The sequence below is a fragment of the Myzus persicae genome, unplaced genomic scaffold (assembly GCF_001856785.1).
Source record: "Myzus persicae strain clone G006 unplaced genomic scaffold, MPER_G0061.0, whole genome shotgun sequence".
NCBI lineage: Eukaryota > Metazoa > Arthropoda > Insecta > Hemiptera > Aphididae > Myzus > Myzus persicae.
The window spans coordinates 820207-835175 of record NW_019103025.1 but is presented as its reverse complement, the minus strand read 5'-3'; the positions used below and the strand labels follow the sequence as shown (position 1 = coordinate 835175).

At 31.3% G+C, this 14969-nt stretch overlaps 2 protein-coding genes across 2 annotated transcripts; one reads left to right on the top strand and one right to left on the bottom strand.

The window, feature by feature from the left end:
• Positions 1-169: 169 nt before the first annotated feature.
• Positions 170-7435, top strand: LOC111033631. Its single transcript, XM_022314455.1, has 2 exons — positions 170-650; positions 4568-7435. The coding sequence occupies exons 1-2, from the start codon at positions 636-638 to the stop codon at positions 5189-5191; spliced, it is 639 nt and encodes a 212-aa protein (XP_022170147.1). The 5' UTR covers positions 170-635; the 3' UTR covers positions 5192-7435.
• Positions 7436-8272: 837 nt separating this feature from the next.
• Positions 8273-14964, bottom strand: LOC111033578 (cyclin-G-associated kinase). Its single transcript, XM_022314375.1, has 22 exons — positions 14403-14964; positions 14270-14331; positions 13907-13966; positions 13730-13844; positions 13531-13670; positions 12783-12908; positions 12278-12503; positions 12025-12217; positions 11837-11953; positions 11578-11752; positions 11382-11507; positions 11184-11317; positions 10928-11026; positions 10526-10631; positions 10297-10472; positions 9994-10222; positions 9658-9936; positions 9499-9595; positions 9312-9428; positions 9028-9254; positions 8796-8966; positions 8273-8714 (listed from the first exon to the last, which is right to left on the bottom strand). The coding sequence occupies exons 1-22, from the start codon at positions 14530-14532 to the stop codon at positions 8625-8627; spliced, it is 3195 nt and encodes a 1064-aa protein (XP_022170067.1). The 5' UTR covers positions 14533-14964; the 3' UTR covers positions 8273-8624.
• Between the last annotated feature and the right edge of the window lie 5 nt (positions 14965-14969).

Sequence of the window (14969 nt, the reverse complement as noted above, 5' to 3'; positions counted from 1 at the left end):
ATTTATTATTAAAAGAAAAATGGGGGGGCGAGCGTGGTTGGTGAACCACTCTGTATATTATATACAGTGTAGTGCTGTATCATAAAAATATCGTACACTCGTGTGTGCGCTCAAAATTATTAGACCTGAGAGCATACAAACATATAGCACGCACACACACACACACACGCATTCGCCGAAGTCACTGGGTCAAGTCTCTCGCGCACATGGCGTGGGCCGAACAGGTATTATTCATTATAATAATATGGTGCTTACACCCATCGGGGCAGACTTGCATAACGTCGACGACGAGACGTCGAAAGCGTTAAAAGACAGCCGCAGAACGCGCGGAACGAAGAGTCGACTTGGTGCCACGCTGCCGAGCAGTTGTCGATGCGGTTGTACAAGCAGGTATCTACCGGTGCGGTATAATAATTGTTGAGCGGTAACCCACCGGTCAGCGTGCAAATATCACTTGGAGTGAAAAAAGTCCGAGAGTCAAATTTTAGTTTTACTTTTGCGAGCGCTAAGAATGTCTACCGACCCGTCTTCGACCGCCTTAGTCCGTACTTGCAGCAGTTGCTGTTGACCGCACGAAACTGTTATTTAATACAGCAGGTGAATCTTTAATAACGGATCGATTCTGCCGCCCAAAGATGATGAGAAACGCGGTAAATATTTTATAATTTTACCAATATAATACGACATAGTTTTTATCAATATTTAATCACGTATGTGTACGAGTCATTACCTACGCGGCTACGCGATGACTGAATCGTCTGAATCATGGGACATTTGCTAGTCGCTCAACAAATTACTGGTGTCTTAATAAATAGAAGGAAGTCTATAATATGATAATATAATTTTTTTCTGAATTTCTACGGCGATATATATTTTAACGATATTATACTATAACGGCAATGTACAAAATATATAGGTGATTCAAGTTAATTTTTCAACGTCGAACAGTCTTATTTAAAAACTATCATTAATATTACTTGTATGGCAATGACATATTTTATTTCTATGAAATGCAACTAGGTATATTAGCCAGTATGGTTAGTCCCATATAGCATAGACAGACAGGTCTGGCGTGATGATGATGCGAGATTTCCCTGTGGCCTGGCCTGACTGGCTATAAAAATACCAATATTTTTGGTTCATTCTTCCTAGCCTATTTAAAAATGTTCTGACTTGAAATAATGTCCCAGTTCGCCCCGAAACATATGTCCTATATAACACCATGTGTAAGTACTATAATGTACCTAATATAATAAGTAATAGTATTTTTTGTGCTATTACAGTATAATTCAAAAACTGTTTAAAGCTGAAATGGTTAAAAAAAATATATTTGGCAGAAACGAATATCAGAGTTTTATGGTGGAGAGGGGATGCTAAAATCTGGGAACTGTTTTTTTTTGCTTGAAATTACCATGTACAATGTACACGTATAATATAAATTTTATATAATTAGTGCAACTTTGTATCATAATATCATCACAATTTCCATTAACGACTTTTAATAATTATCAATCACAGACACCGTGTGCCGGACCATTTTATTTTAACGACATGCGGTTAAGACTTAGAACATTTATTACCTAAGTAAACTGTAATTGTATTAAACATGAATTGAGGATGATAGCTGTGACAAATTTACTTTCAATTTGATGTGCTTAAACATATTTTATTCCAATTGCAAATCGTTGAAAAATATTATTGCAGCGATCGTGAGTAAACTAATTATGTTAACTGCAATAACAAGTTCTTTGAATAATAGTTATGACAACACAAATAAATAGCGAGTTAGATGATAACAGAAATAGAAAAAAGAGTGCAATGTTGTTTTTGATAAAATCATTATGACCCTATGGGTCATCCATTAATATATTTAACTATTAATTATTTTAAAACACTACCCATATGTTTATAATATGTACTATAATATATCCGTACAACAGTTGTGTGAATACCTCTATTAGCTATTAGTTATTACTTATTACTTACTTGGGTACTCTGGATCCTTTTCGTAGACTGTTAACTGTGGTTAAACACGTATATGGCTACATGTACAATGCCTATTGTCATATTGTACAGTTTATGTATTGTATGGAATTAAGCATTTAGATTTAGTTATATTATTAGCTAATGCCTAATAGTAAGTAACTATATTACGATGAGAATTGCAAATTCGACAAATCGTTTAATTTTTTTGACCCGGTAAATCGAGAGAATATGAACTTTTTATCATAGAATTTATGTATTTGTAGCGATGATCCAAATATCGGATACCTATCTATTGCTAATAATAATAATAATATATCACCTGAAATCAAATTAAATTATGGAAAGCGACAGGACAACACATGAAGATTTCAGTAACCTATATATTCATCAATTGGTGCAAATCGTTCGTTACACTTGATGATTTTATAATTAATAATATGCGTGTATAATTAAATGTTGCTTCATAATATATAATTTTAAAATGTTATACTACAAATTACAAATATTTATTTGAGTATACGATAAAATTCTAATTAATAAGCAAACTAGTACATTTTTTAACAATGATTCTATAAGATGTGTATCATCTTTAGTCCCTATTATGTATATAATACTAATATTGTTGTTTTGTTTGTTTTTATCCTGATGACGAACTCCAAAAAACATTGGGTAATTATTATGAAACACAAGAGGTAAAATACTAGAATGCTCACTCTTCACACGCTCGGGAAAAAAACCAAACTTTTACTCAGATGAGGTCATAAACTATAATATATAATAGGTATTTACTTTTAACGTATTTTACACATTTAAAAGCATTAAAAAATAATCACTCTTCGTCATAACTCATAAGTCATAAGTTATTATGTCCCAATAAACTGTGCCACAACCATTAGGCATTAATCACTAAACGGTATTACCTATATGTGCTAGTTAAAATTGAAAAGCTAGTTATTTATTGGTGAGTTTTAGTTTATCAAGTCAACGAATTGCACTGATTTGGAAGCTAAGGCAGTAATGCTAAAAGATAACTTATCAAAACAAAATACAATTATATAGGTAACTGATTGGTGTGAATGAGTGATGGTATCATAAATAAGCAATAACTGACTATGTATCATAATCGTAAATTGGGAGGGGAGGAGCTTAGCCCCACTCAAAAGTAAAAATTCTTGAAGCTCCCCAAAGTATTTCCTAACTTGGCCTCGTAAGTGTAATAAATTATGTTAATATGTGTTAATTATATTTTTAGCACCCCCAGATTTTAACCAGATTTAACCAAATTTACGGCTATACAATATATATATTATATAATATGATATAATTTTGTCAGTGAATACAAATAGCTGTAAGCTATATGTACGTATAATGTAAGAAATGCAGTGGGTTTCAGGTAAAATATTTGAAATAACTAATTTTATCGTTACTTAATTTCGACTAATTGATAACAAATCAACTGATTTTACCTAAATGACATAATTATTGGTTATACATCTTAAAAAAATTCTATTTACCAAACTTCAATCCAATAAATCTAAGCTTTGGGAGGCTTATTGGTGTAGCTTTTATATGATAGAACAGATTGAGATACATTTTCAACTTTTTTAGTTTAAGAGAACTGTTGTAGGCATTGATTATCTTGAATATCAATATGTTTAAAGTCAAACGTGTTTTTCACTGTGAGGTCAATAGGTTCACAACATGTTATATTTTCAAAATCTGTAACACATAATTAAATCTATATTGGTAAACGTTGGAAACAGGGCTGCAACTTGTTTGCGAACAATCTGTTATTTTTACTTGCAAAATCGGAACTCGTTTGGGCACAGTGATATTAAATGTATAAGTGTATAACTGGTTTGCGCACACAACAATAATTGCATTTTATCTATCTAACGATCTGGACACTGATAATCATCGATGTTCTATGTAGATTTTGAGATATCTGCACACAATGTTTTACTGAATCATGAGCCACCTACTGTAAAATTGTGGTCTGTACTTTCATTTAACATAAAGTTGGTTTACATTTTGGCACATATTTAATAGGTACATTAAAACTAACAATTATTAACATACATTTTGAACTTAAAGTATTTAATATTAACAATTATTAAAAAACAAGTAATAACTTGCATTTTAAAATGTTTGTTGATTTTATTTGTTTACTCTATAAAAGCTAAATAAAAGGTAGCTGCGCAAACCATGTGTCGGATTTAAGGTTCAACTGTTCCCTAACGAGTGGTAATTTTGTGAGCAAAATAATTGTCTTTTCAGTTGTCGGTATTTGTTGTGCACAAACCTGTATCGCCCGGGAATAGAACGACAGAAAATCACCGCTGTCCGCTGACCGCTTCCAAATTAGAAAAGTTCCAAACTTCCAAATCCTCTTAACTTGATAGTCTATTTGGATCTCTATTTAATATATATTGATGTCATCGACTCATATAGCATTACCTCGCATATACCTACTTGTCCTACTTATTATAATATTTGAATCATTTGAAAAGCGTACTCACGGATCGGATTGTTTTCAAATCAGACCGATTATTTTAAATAATACAACCATTTATATTCACAGTGTCTGTTGGCCGCCTTTTGGTTGGCCACGTGTACGATGGTCATCGTTGGCCATGTTGCCGCAGTGGAGTTCGATGATCAGAGGCAACTTTCGCCGTACGGAGATGACTATTCTTATTACGGCGGTCCCGGTGTGGCGGCGCCAGAGAGAGAGGAAGAGTCGGCGCGCACCCATCACGCAAAGCACAAATTGAAGAAGCTCAAGCTCAAGAAGCGACTGTTGCTGCAGTGCCTGTTGGGGCACGGTCGGCGGCGCCGCGACACGTCCGAGGCTTCCGGTCGCTTCTTTCTTCCGGTCGTATTGCAGAGCACCAACGTTAACGTGGGTTCCGGCGGCGGCGGATACGGCGGCCATCAGCAGCAACAGTCGCACCACAGCGGATGCATGCAAATGTTCGGCGATGACAACAATCACGGACCACTGAGCTCGCCGCCGTTGTTGGGCTCGTTGGGTTCGTTGGGCTCGCCGTTAGGCTCACTGGGCTCTGCGCTCGGTTCGCTAGGGCCGGCTCCGGTGACGGAAGAGCCTGAAGAGGGCGGCAACCGCAACTACGCTGCCAACTGGAACAGATATGCTAGACAGTTCCGCCGCAACTTTGTCAGGCCGCTGTACCGCCTGTTCTAGGGACTCACATAGTATAATCGTTTCGGCGCGCTGTGATTCGATTCGGTCGCGTCATTATTACATCTGTAGGAATCAAGAACAAGCGAAACTAATTCAGGCTTGATTATATAGTAATTATTGAATATGCTATACATAAAGCCAGTCCAATGAAATTTGACATATTTTATAAGAAAATAAGAAATATCCCAAAGGCTAAGGTACTCGCGGCAGTGGACTTAACAATATAATGTGTTGCCCAGTTGAAACAAAATGATTATCATTTATTTACCCACACATATTCTTTTGGTGTACACCCAACCGCTAAATATGTACTTTAAAATTTTAAAGTTGTTGTGATCGAGCCACTGTCCACTACCGCAGGGGTGTAACTGGAAAGTTCTTAAATTAAAACATTCTCTGGATTCCCGTCATTCAACCCTCTTTTATTTTCTATGTATGATACTATAATAGATGACGTTACCAAATAATAAATATACATTTTTATCTTCAAACCACCCATAAGTATATCGCTCTACAACCCTACTTCTTGCCTCATCGACATAACTGTTTGAGGCTGTAATATGGAAAACTGTTTAGTAGTGTAAATTAGGGAAAATGTAGGACAAGGCCCGGTGACTATAACAATATAAGCCGAATTTACGTCAATGGCGAGTGATCAATCGACCTTTTGGGAAACAATAAATAGAGATACCTAAAAAAACTAACTTAAACTACTGCCTACGACCATTTTCCTATTTTATAATAATAGAGCTTAAAAGGTACACCTGATTGCGCGTCTAAAGCATCATGTATAATAATATATTGGTCACCGACATCAACAGTTTTCTATTAATTTTTAGGTAAATCCTAGAATCAACCCTTTTGATTTATTGGACATTTTATTAACTCTTTATCCGTGCATGTAAGAAATTTAGGTACCCAGCCAGCTTATCGGGCACCTATAGGCTTTACCCTACAATAACTTCCCTGGAACCCACCCAAACGTCTAAAATAGAACTGGTGCCATGGCTATAGCATTACAGGAATTAGTAAATAATCTCCATACTAATGGGTTATCCCAGTTGTGAAAGTCCCTTTGATGTGTTTTTCTGTATAGTTCATGTAACCTGAATCATTGTAAAAAAATTAGCTGCTTAGTTAGTACTTGCCATTGTACATACTAGTATAGAATATAGATCGTACTTTTTTCAAAAATAAAGTTTTTAACATTTTTTTTTTTTAATGTATTTGTACAATTAAAATATTAGATGATCGACGATCGTGATTATTCTTAAGTTGTAGTAGTAAGTAGTAAATAATTATTTACCTACACGTAATAAATAGTTATATTTAGTACAAAAATTAAAAAATGTTGAGAGTTTAAGACAACATAGATCTAGGTAATAAACTAATAACTATTAAGTAATTCTCAAATCCCTAAGGTGTGCAAGTTATAAGGATATAAATTAAGTTAAGTTCAGTTCAGTTAAACAAGGTACAAATTAAAAGTTAACAAATAATATATTTAATTATGAAAGTTTAAAGTTAACGGAGAAAAAAGGAATAACTCAGTAAAAAAAGTTAGAAGCCAATTTTTTTTCATTATCATCTGGAGTCACACATTGTGATTGACAATAATTAGGTATATAACTTTCAATTTTTTTTTCAAACAATGTTGTTGAAAAATATTTTTGCATACCTATTCAATTTAGGACAGTTAGGTTAAGTAATTTAGTTATTAGAAAACTAACTAACTAGTAAATTACCACCTTCATTAGTTTTAACAGGAGGTATTAATTTAATAAATCGTGCATTAATCTACAGAGTATTAAAACGTATTATGCAATTGATTGTAAAGAAAATAATAAGGTAGGTATGTATTTATTTTAAAATTGAATTGTAATTCAATTTGAGATAGTGAAATTGTTAATATTTTTGATTTATTTATTTAACTAAACTGTTTTATAATTATGGACAATATATTATGCTGAAGTATGGATGAATGTATGTATGTATGAACTACATTTTATGGTTTATTTTCGAGTACCATTTCGTACTTTTCAACTTTATTTTCAGATTTTTTGTCAAGTTTATTTGTCAGGTTGTTTATAATTATTCTGAAGTAGCGTTACCAGAAGTCCCCTTCACTCAAGCTGTCAAACCCGGTAAAATTCTTATACACATTACTTATCGTATTTTTTTTTGTATACAGATTGTAAATATTCTTTTAGATAATAAAGAAAAAAAAAGTATAATTATTGTCAACATTGATTTTTTTTATTAATTGATTTTAAAGGTTTTTGTATTTAATAATTCACTTGTCCGTCTCAAGGTAGAAGAGTGACTTCATTTAAATTTAGACTCTCAGAGTACACTGCAGAAATATTATGAATGTATGAAATGAATAAAAACACAATAAATGTTCAGATGAATTCACGATTTGTTACTGTAATTTCTTGTTAATATGTAATTTAGCATGACCACAATAATTGACCCATTCACAATTGGAAAAGTAATATGATTAAAAATATAAAATGCTACTCTAAAGACCCTCAGAAAATGTAACAACTTTACATAGCGATGCATTTATTTTACAATAATATACATACCTATAATTGAATACATTGTAAATGTATTCAGTGTTCAAGCATGCTTTTATTAGTGTAAATTAATACTATCGAATTTCTTCATCTGTAATTTATAAATTAAATTTAAATAAGTAACATGAACATTATAACATATTAAATAATATCATGTCAATAGTAACATTATTCTCAACATATATTCCTCTGTGTAAAATAATTTATGAAATACAAATAATGAATAATAATATTAGACATCTAATAATAATAATATATAATTAACGATTATTAATGCGCGATTTCTTCACAATAGTAAAATTAAATTATATTTTATAAGGATATAATAAAATTTTAAAAGATAGTCAATAATATAAATACAATATTCCTTTATAAATGTTCACAGTATTTTAATTCAAATAGGGAATGTAATTTAACTATTTCAACAATACAAATTTTAAAATAATTATGCTATTGGAAGCCAACAAAAAATAACAAACGGGAGTTTTACAATTCATTATTTAAATACACTTAAAGATTAAACTTACAAAAAAAAAATAACATCGTTAATTTTTTTGCCAAGTAGACTTTTTTAATAAAAATAATTGTCATGTAAATGTGACCATAATACTGATAACCTCTCAGTAAATTTAGTGAATTGTTAAATATTTTACACTGAATTTAGACTAGATAAAAGTAGTTGGTGAAACGGGCAGTTTTTTTTATAATGGTAAACTATAGTACAATGATATAATAAATAATAATAAATAAAATAATTTTTTGTTTAATTGAAAATGAAAGTTTCAGAAACATTATACTAATATTTGGACACGAATAAACAATCTTAATAGTTATTTACAGAAAATACATCTTCACTAACTTGATTTAGCATCAAACTCTGACCAAGCGTTGTTCAGTTCCACAAAAATTAGTTTTGCAATATTTTCATTGCAAGTTCCGGTTTGCTAGAATAATCAGTGAAAATGTATTAATTCCTTTATTTTTTTTTTTGATTTGATAATACTTTGTTGAATTAAATGTTCTACCTTGTCAGGATGAACAGCAAGACATGCTTTTCTGTATGCTTTCTTCACATCAGCATAGGTTACCAAATTACTGAGATTGCAATTCCACCCAGATCCTTCCCATAATACTGTATGTAGTGTACCAAGTAAAGCTCTAATGTTTCCTTTTTTTCCTTCAACCCATTCCATAACCTGAGCAAATAAAATATTGTAAGAAGGAACACTAACAGTATATCATTACAATAACGATTACTTTTAGTTTTTCTGGGTCGATTTCTTTAACCAAATCTACTCGCCGCATTTCGTTTATAGTTTTTGGACCAGGATTAAGTTTTGAACTGAATGTGTACCCTTGGCTCCCTAAGAGATCTCCAAAAATATCACCGCCAGTTTTAGGAGGAGCTTTGGTTGTTTCTGATTCAATGTTTATACCACTGTAATTAGGTTCAGCTGGTGGCTTAGCTGACTTTGTAGGGCTACCTAAAATTACAAAGTATTAAAATATAAAATAGGCTCTTTAAGAAAGAATAAATTAACTTGTTTGTGAATGGCTTGAAAAATTCATCCAATTGTCCGTTTTCAAAAAATCAAAATCATCAACATTGGACTTTGAAGAAGTGAAACTGCCATTTGAAACGCTTCTTCCATTTACAGCTGTAAAGTACAAACAAATGTTGATAGGTATCTATTATCTTATAAACTCTTTAAAATGGCAACTACTTACAATTAGGTATTGTTATATCCTGTGGAACTGATTGGTTAACCCAAGAATTATTTATTTTAGGTATGCTAGGTTCATTTAAATTTAACAAATCGCCATCCTACGTATAAACAAATGTAAATGTAATTCTAAATAGGTTTGATGTTATAAATTTAGTCTTACATTAGAATTTGTTTTTGAAACAAATGGATCAAATAAAATATCATTATTTGTATTCGAAGCATTTACAAATCCTCCAAATAAGTCTTTAGATTCAGTCTTTTCAGGCTCAGGTCCTAATAAATCAAACAAATTATCTGGTTTTGATGTAACTGGTTCATCTTCTATTGAAACTGATGAAAAATTTAATAGTAGGCCTTCGTTAGGTTTATTTGATTGAACTTCAGCCTTTGGAGGTAGGGGTCTTGGGGGTGCTACTCGAATAGGAACATTTGCTGGTTCCTAAAAGAAAGACCAAAAGTTATGATACTTGTCATCGATAATGAATATATTTTATACTTTTGGTTGAACAACCGGCGATGTCTTGATTTTTTTATTTCCCTGGGGAAACAATTCTTGAAACTGTGTATTTTCAATGGAAGTTGAGAACAGAATATCAGGTTTCTTAGTGTTATCTCTTGTTTTGCATTGTAACGAGATTCCATTTTTATGTTGTTCCATTTCAATCTTCACATGAAACATATTACTCTGATAGTGTTCAGAACTAGCTAAGAAATCTAATTCACTCCTGAAATAAAAATGTATTCAACATTGATCTTAAATTTTCCATTTTCATATCATGAATTTATGTCAGAAACTTACTTAGTAAAATCTATTACAATATCTTCACCATCGGGAAACATCAAAAAATCAGAATGAAACTGTAATTGAAATATTTTAATTGGTACTGTTCGCCCAAGAACTTGTCTAGAATGGTATACAATGAGTGTGATGTCATTTCGAATTCCAGCAGGTAATGATTTCAAGGCGAGTGATACCTATGAAAAACAATTTTTTATATCTAAACAATGCATGATAAAATAATAATTACTTTTCCATAGGAAATATCATATGATGTTAATCGCTCATATTCCAGTTCTGTAGTTAAAACTTTATTGTAACCTTCAAAAATTTCTACAAACGGCCGACAGCCATCGCTAAATCAGTTGCAAAAATATTTTCAAAATAAATATAATTTGAACACTCAGTTGAGTTCTTGCAATATATGTACACCGATATTCTGTTCAAAATAAGATCATAACCAGGCAGCGACCAGTTTTCATCGGGCAACGGCTAGACGCATGTTAGACACTTCCCCTACCAAATCACAGAACAAGACCAGTGCTTTGAAACAAAGCTACGCCCATGAGCACACCTTGGCCGCAGGGTAATGATCTTATTTTGAACAGAGTGTATTATAATATACCAAAAAAAAAAAAAAATATATTCATACCGATTTTTATTAAAAAGAGGAACTGGTTCCATAATGAGTCTTCTTATGTTTATTGAGTCAATATTATGTGTGTGCTCAGTCGCAATATAATTTAAATACCTATTAAAAGTAAATCATTTTCATAATATTATATCAGTTATAAAATAATTGACATATCAAGTAATTGGCTAAAGTTTTTCCATATTTGTAACATAGGAAATGGTGATTTATCAAATGCACATTAAATCAGATTAATCCGCGTAAACTTTTAAATTACCTATTTTCCGAGGGCTGAAAATTAGGAGCAGACTTTTTAACAGCATATATAGTACAAACATTTTCAGCAGTATCTGATGCATTTGTATACAATAAAAATGCGCAAGCTATTAATGCAGAAGTACCAGAGTTTTCCTACAATCAAAAAATTGTAATTAAAATATAAATAAGATTAAATATAGTTTAAAAAAAATATTACTGTTGATTGGACAATGACACAAAGATTTGTGGAATTGTTAGTTAGAAAACTATACATGTCATCACAAACTGCATATATCTCATGTAAAGTAGGACATGTTATCATTTTTGGATGAACTTCAATCACCTTAACATTTAAAAACACACAATTAAGAATACTAAATTAACTAATATCAAATGGATATGCATTGACATACAACTGAACGTCCAATGGTTCGAGGATATGAATGTCCTGTCATGTTGTACAATCGACATTGTCTGGTGTCTAAGCATGAAGCAATATTTTCTGAGTTTGCATCTTGAGTAACAGTTAGCACGGCTAATTTTGATGTTATGAACACCATGTCTATACCAGATTTCACATTGACTGATCTATTTACAGATTGCAAGGTGTAAGAAGTCGTCTGTGAGATAATACATTTTTTATTTTCCCTACTATAATGTATGAGTACTTACGATTGGACTGTTTGCATTACTCGGTTAGATGTGTCTTTTAAATTTTTTAAAAAACTTCCTGCTCCACCACGTATTTGAGAAAATAAACCTGAATTAGGCATAGTTACTGGTGGTTGTCTACAATCATTTATATACAAACATTATTTTAGTTCAAATTACGTAAGCCTTATTTATACATTGTAAATTACTTTGCTACTACTGGCTGCTGCGGAATACTAGGAATATTAGATCCAATGGGTTCCAATGGTTTTCCTTCAGATTTCAATTTGTTGACATCTAATGAATCGATACTAACTTTATACATTTCTTTAATGCGCTCAATAAGTTTTAATGATTCAAAAACTGACATTCTCAATGAGGGATCTGGTTGTAAACATCCCTCTAAATATAAAAATGAAAATATTAATATACTTACATTTCATTAAAAGAAAATCTACATACTTATTATAGTGATAAAATCAGAGTATGAACTTTCTATTTGTGAAAATGAAAATCTTGCATTTAATATTGCTAGTTTATTGGAATCTTCAAATGGATGCCGATTACAACATAAAGCATAGCAAACACAACCTAAAGCCCACACATCAACAGCTGTACCAATTTCATGGTTAGACCATGTATCAATCATTTCAGGAGCACGGTACATTGGAGTTGTACACTGATTAAGCTAAGAAAAAAAAAAATACTTTTCAAAAATTCTAAATTATAGTAAATCTTGGTAAATAATATAAGTACTATGTTTACCAAGATAATACTATATGTTTAATTATTTACACAAATATTTGCATTAAAAAGGGTTTGCGCCTATAAATAGGATACAAATTAAATACATTTATACTATTACTATCACGCAGACAAAAAAAAATTTTAAATATATTCATATTGATTTTAGTATTTGTTCAGAAAATTATTTATATAAACTATATATAATTTTAAATAAATTTACTTTATCTTCTAAGATAGCTCGTTGTTGTGATGTCCAATTCTCATCTGGCTTGTAAACTTTTGTTGTACAACTTCCAAAGTCGCATAATTTAATTTTACCATCATCACTGATCAAAAAGTTTTCAATCTAATATTTATAAATGAGAAAAAAATTATAAAAGTTTTGAATATATGGAATTATTAGTACAGTAAGGGGCATTGTAGAACTCAACGGTCTTAAACATATTATATGTAATGGAATGGCAAAAGGTAACATTTTTTGGACTAAGCATAGCATAAGTAATTGGGTAAATTAAAAATGTAAAAGGTATATAAATACAGTGAAACCACTCTAAATACCGGACACTCTCAGTCGCTGACATTTTGTCAGCTATTCAGAGGGTTCAGATTGTAGAATGTTTGCAGTTGGTTCCCAAGAAAACTTCTGCTATTGAGAGGTGTCCACTATTAGGAGGTTTCCATAAGAGAAGGTTCCACTGTAATACAACGAAACAATTGAAATTGGAGACAAATAGAACTGACATAACATTAAGATTATCAACTCAATGTTTGGAATAAATACTGCAGACCACAAAAGATATAACTGCTAATTAGATTCTATCAACCAAAGACTTAATTAGTCACATGGGTGAAATAAAAAAGCTATCAATAAAGGGCAGTAAGATGATGGGTTTAGGGTTTCAGAGTCCTAACACTATGAGTTTTGTTAAATATTATTTGATTACTGAAGTTTGTCACACAACACAGACCTTTAGATCTCTATGAATGAGAGGTGGACTTTGACAGTGCATATGTCGTGTGGCTGAACACATTTGGTAAAATACTGAAGTAACAATATTTCTATGTAAAGGTTTTTCTCTAGCTGATAATAACTCTGCAACATTTCCTCCTAAACAATATATTAATATATTTTAGTAACAAAAAAGTAGATATTTTATGTTAACTGACCTGGACAGAATTCTGTTAGAATAAGATACTCATTTGATCCTCGAGGTGAATCAATTTTACTAGTAAATGCTGCTGCCATAAAATGTATTATGTTTGGATGACCGGATAATTTTTTCTAAACAATTGTAAATTATGCTTATATATAAAATAAATAGTTTTCAAATATAATGTACTTACAAGTACATCAATTTCGTTAAGAATAACTTTATCAGCAGCATCATCTGCTGCAAGTAATTTCTAAAAAATAAAAATAAATATAGAATTATTCATTTGCCACTACTTATATAGGTACTATAACAGTAATAAATTATAGAGTTAAAAATTATTAAAAATTCATCTTTAGATTGCACAGAAATGTTAAACAATAATATTAATAATATTCTAAAAAAAAAAATTGATATAGGTATTAAAAATGTGGTTAAAGGTTTATAGATTTAAAATATGTATTATAATCAAAAAACCGCCCCCAAATAATATAATCATAAAAGTTGCATGAACTTCATTATTACACATTGAACAAAAAGTAAAATATTATCTTACCTTTAATGCATACTCTTTACCAGTATCTTGAGCTTGGGCTACGAACACCATACCTGATCCACCTGAACAATATTGTAGAATATTAATGAAAACCTATAATCGACCACGACCGCTAAACAATTTCGGATCTCACCTTCGGCAATAAGTCTTTTTATCTTTAGCTTAACATTGCCCAATTCTACGTTAGAACCGACATAATCATTGTTTTCGGACGAAAAACTACTACTAAAGTAGTCTAGAGCAGATTTGAAAATATCAGACATTTTTACAAATAATTAAAAAACGTTACCGATATCAAATTACATCTAACTTTATTAAAAACCCATAACTAATTCATTGTGAACAAAATGTATTGCACCAAATTTCAAACGTGAACAGTATATTTACCAATATAATAACAATTAACAGTTGATGAGTAACGACAAGAGAAAAACATGATTGAAATATAACTCCAATAATTTGTAATGAATTAGTTTTTTACAAGTTTTAGGTACTATTTATTTATAAAAAACTTGTTTTTTTCTTCCTATAGTTATGTTTTCTATCTTGATGATGATAGTGTTATCAGTTAATTTTCTTTGTTTTCGACTACCTATATTCTTGAAAACTCATGACCGTTGTCGTTTTCCGGGTAGATCCGTAGCTTGTGCTCGGTAGATCCGTCACAACCACTAAACTCCTCACAAGAAGGACAGTCCAT

Coding starts and splice junctions, on each gene's coding strand:
- LOC111033578 (XM_022314375.1), bottom strand. CDS start 14,532: ATGTCTGATATTTTCAAATCTGCTCTAGACTACTTTAGTAGTAGTTTT. Junction 13,845..13,906: donor TTAACGAAATTGATGTACTT/GTAAGTACATTA, acceptor ACAATTGTTTAG/AAAAAATTATCCGGTCATCC. Junction 8,967..9,027: donor TCGACCCAGAAAAACTAAAA/GTAATCGTTATT, acceptor TTATTTGCTCAG/GTTATGGAATGGGTTGAAGG.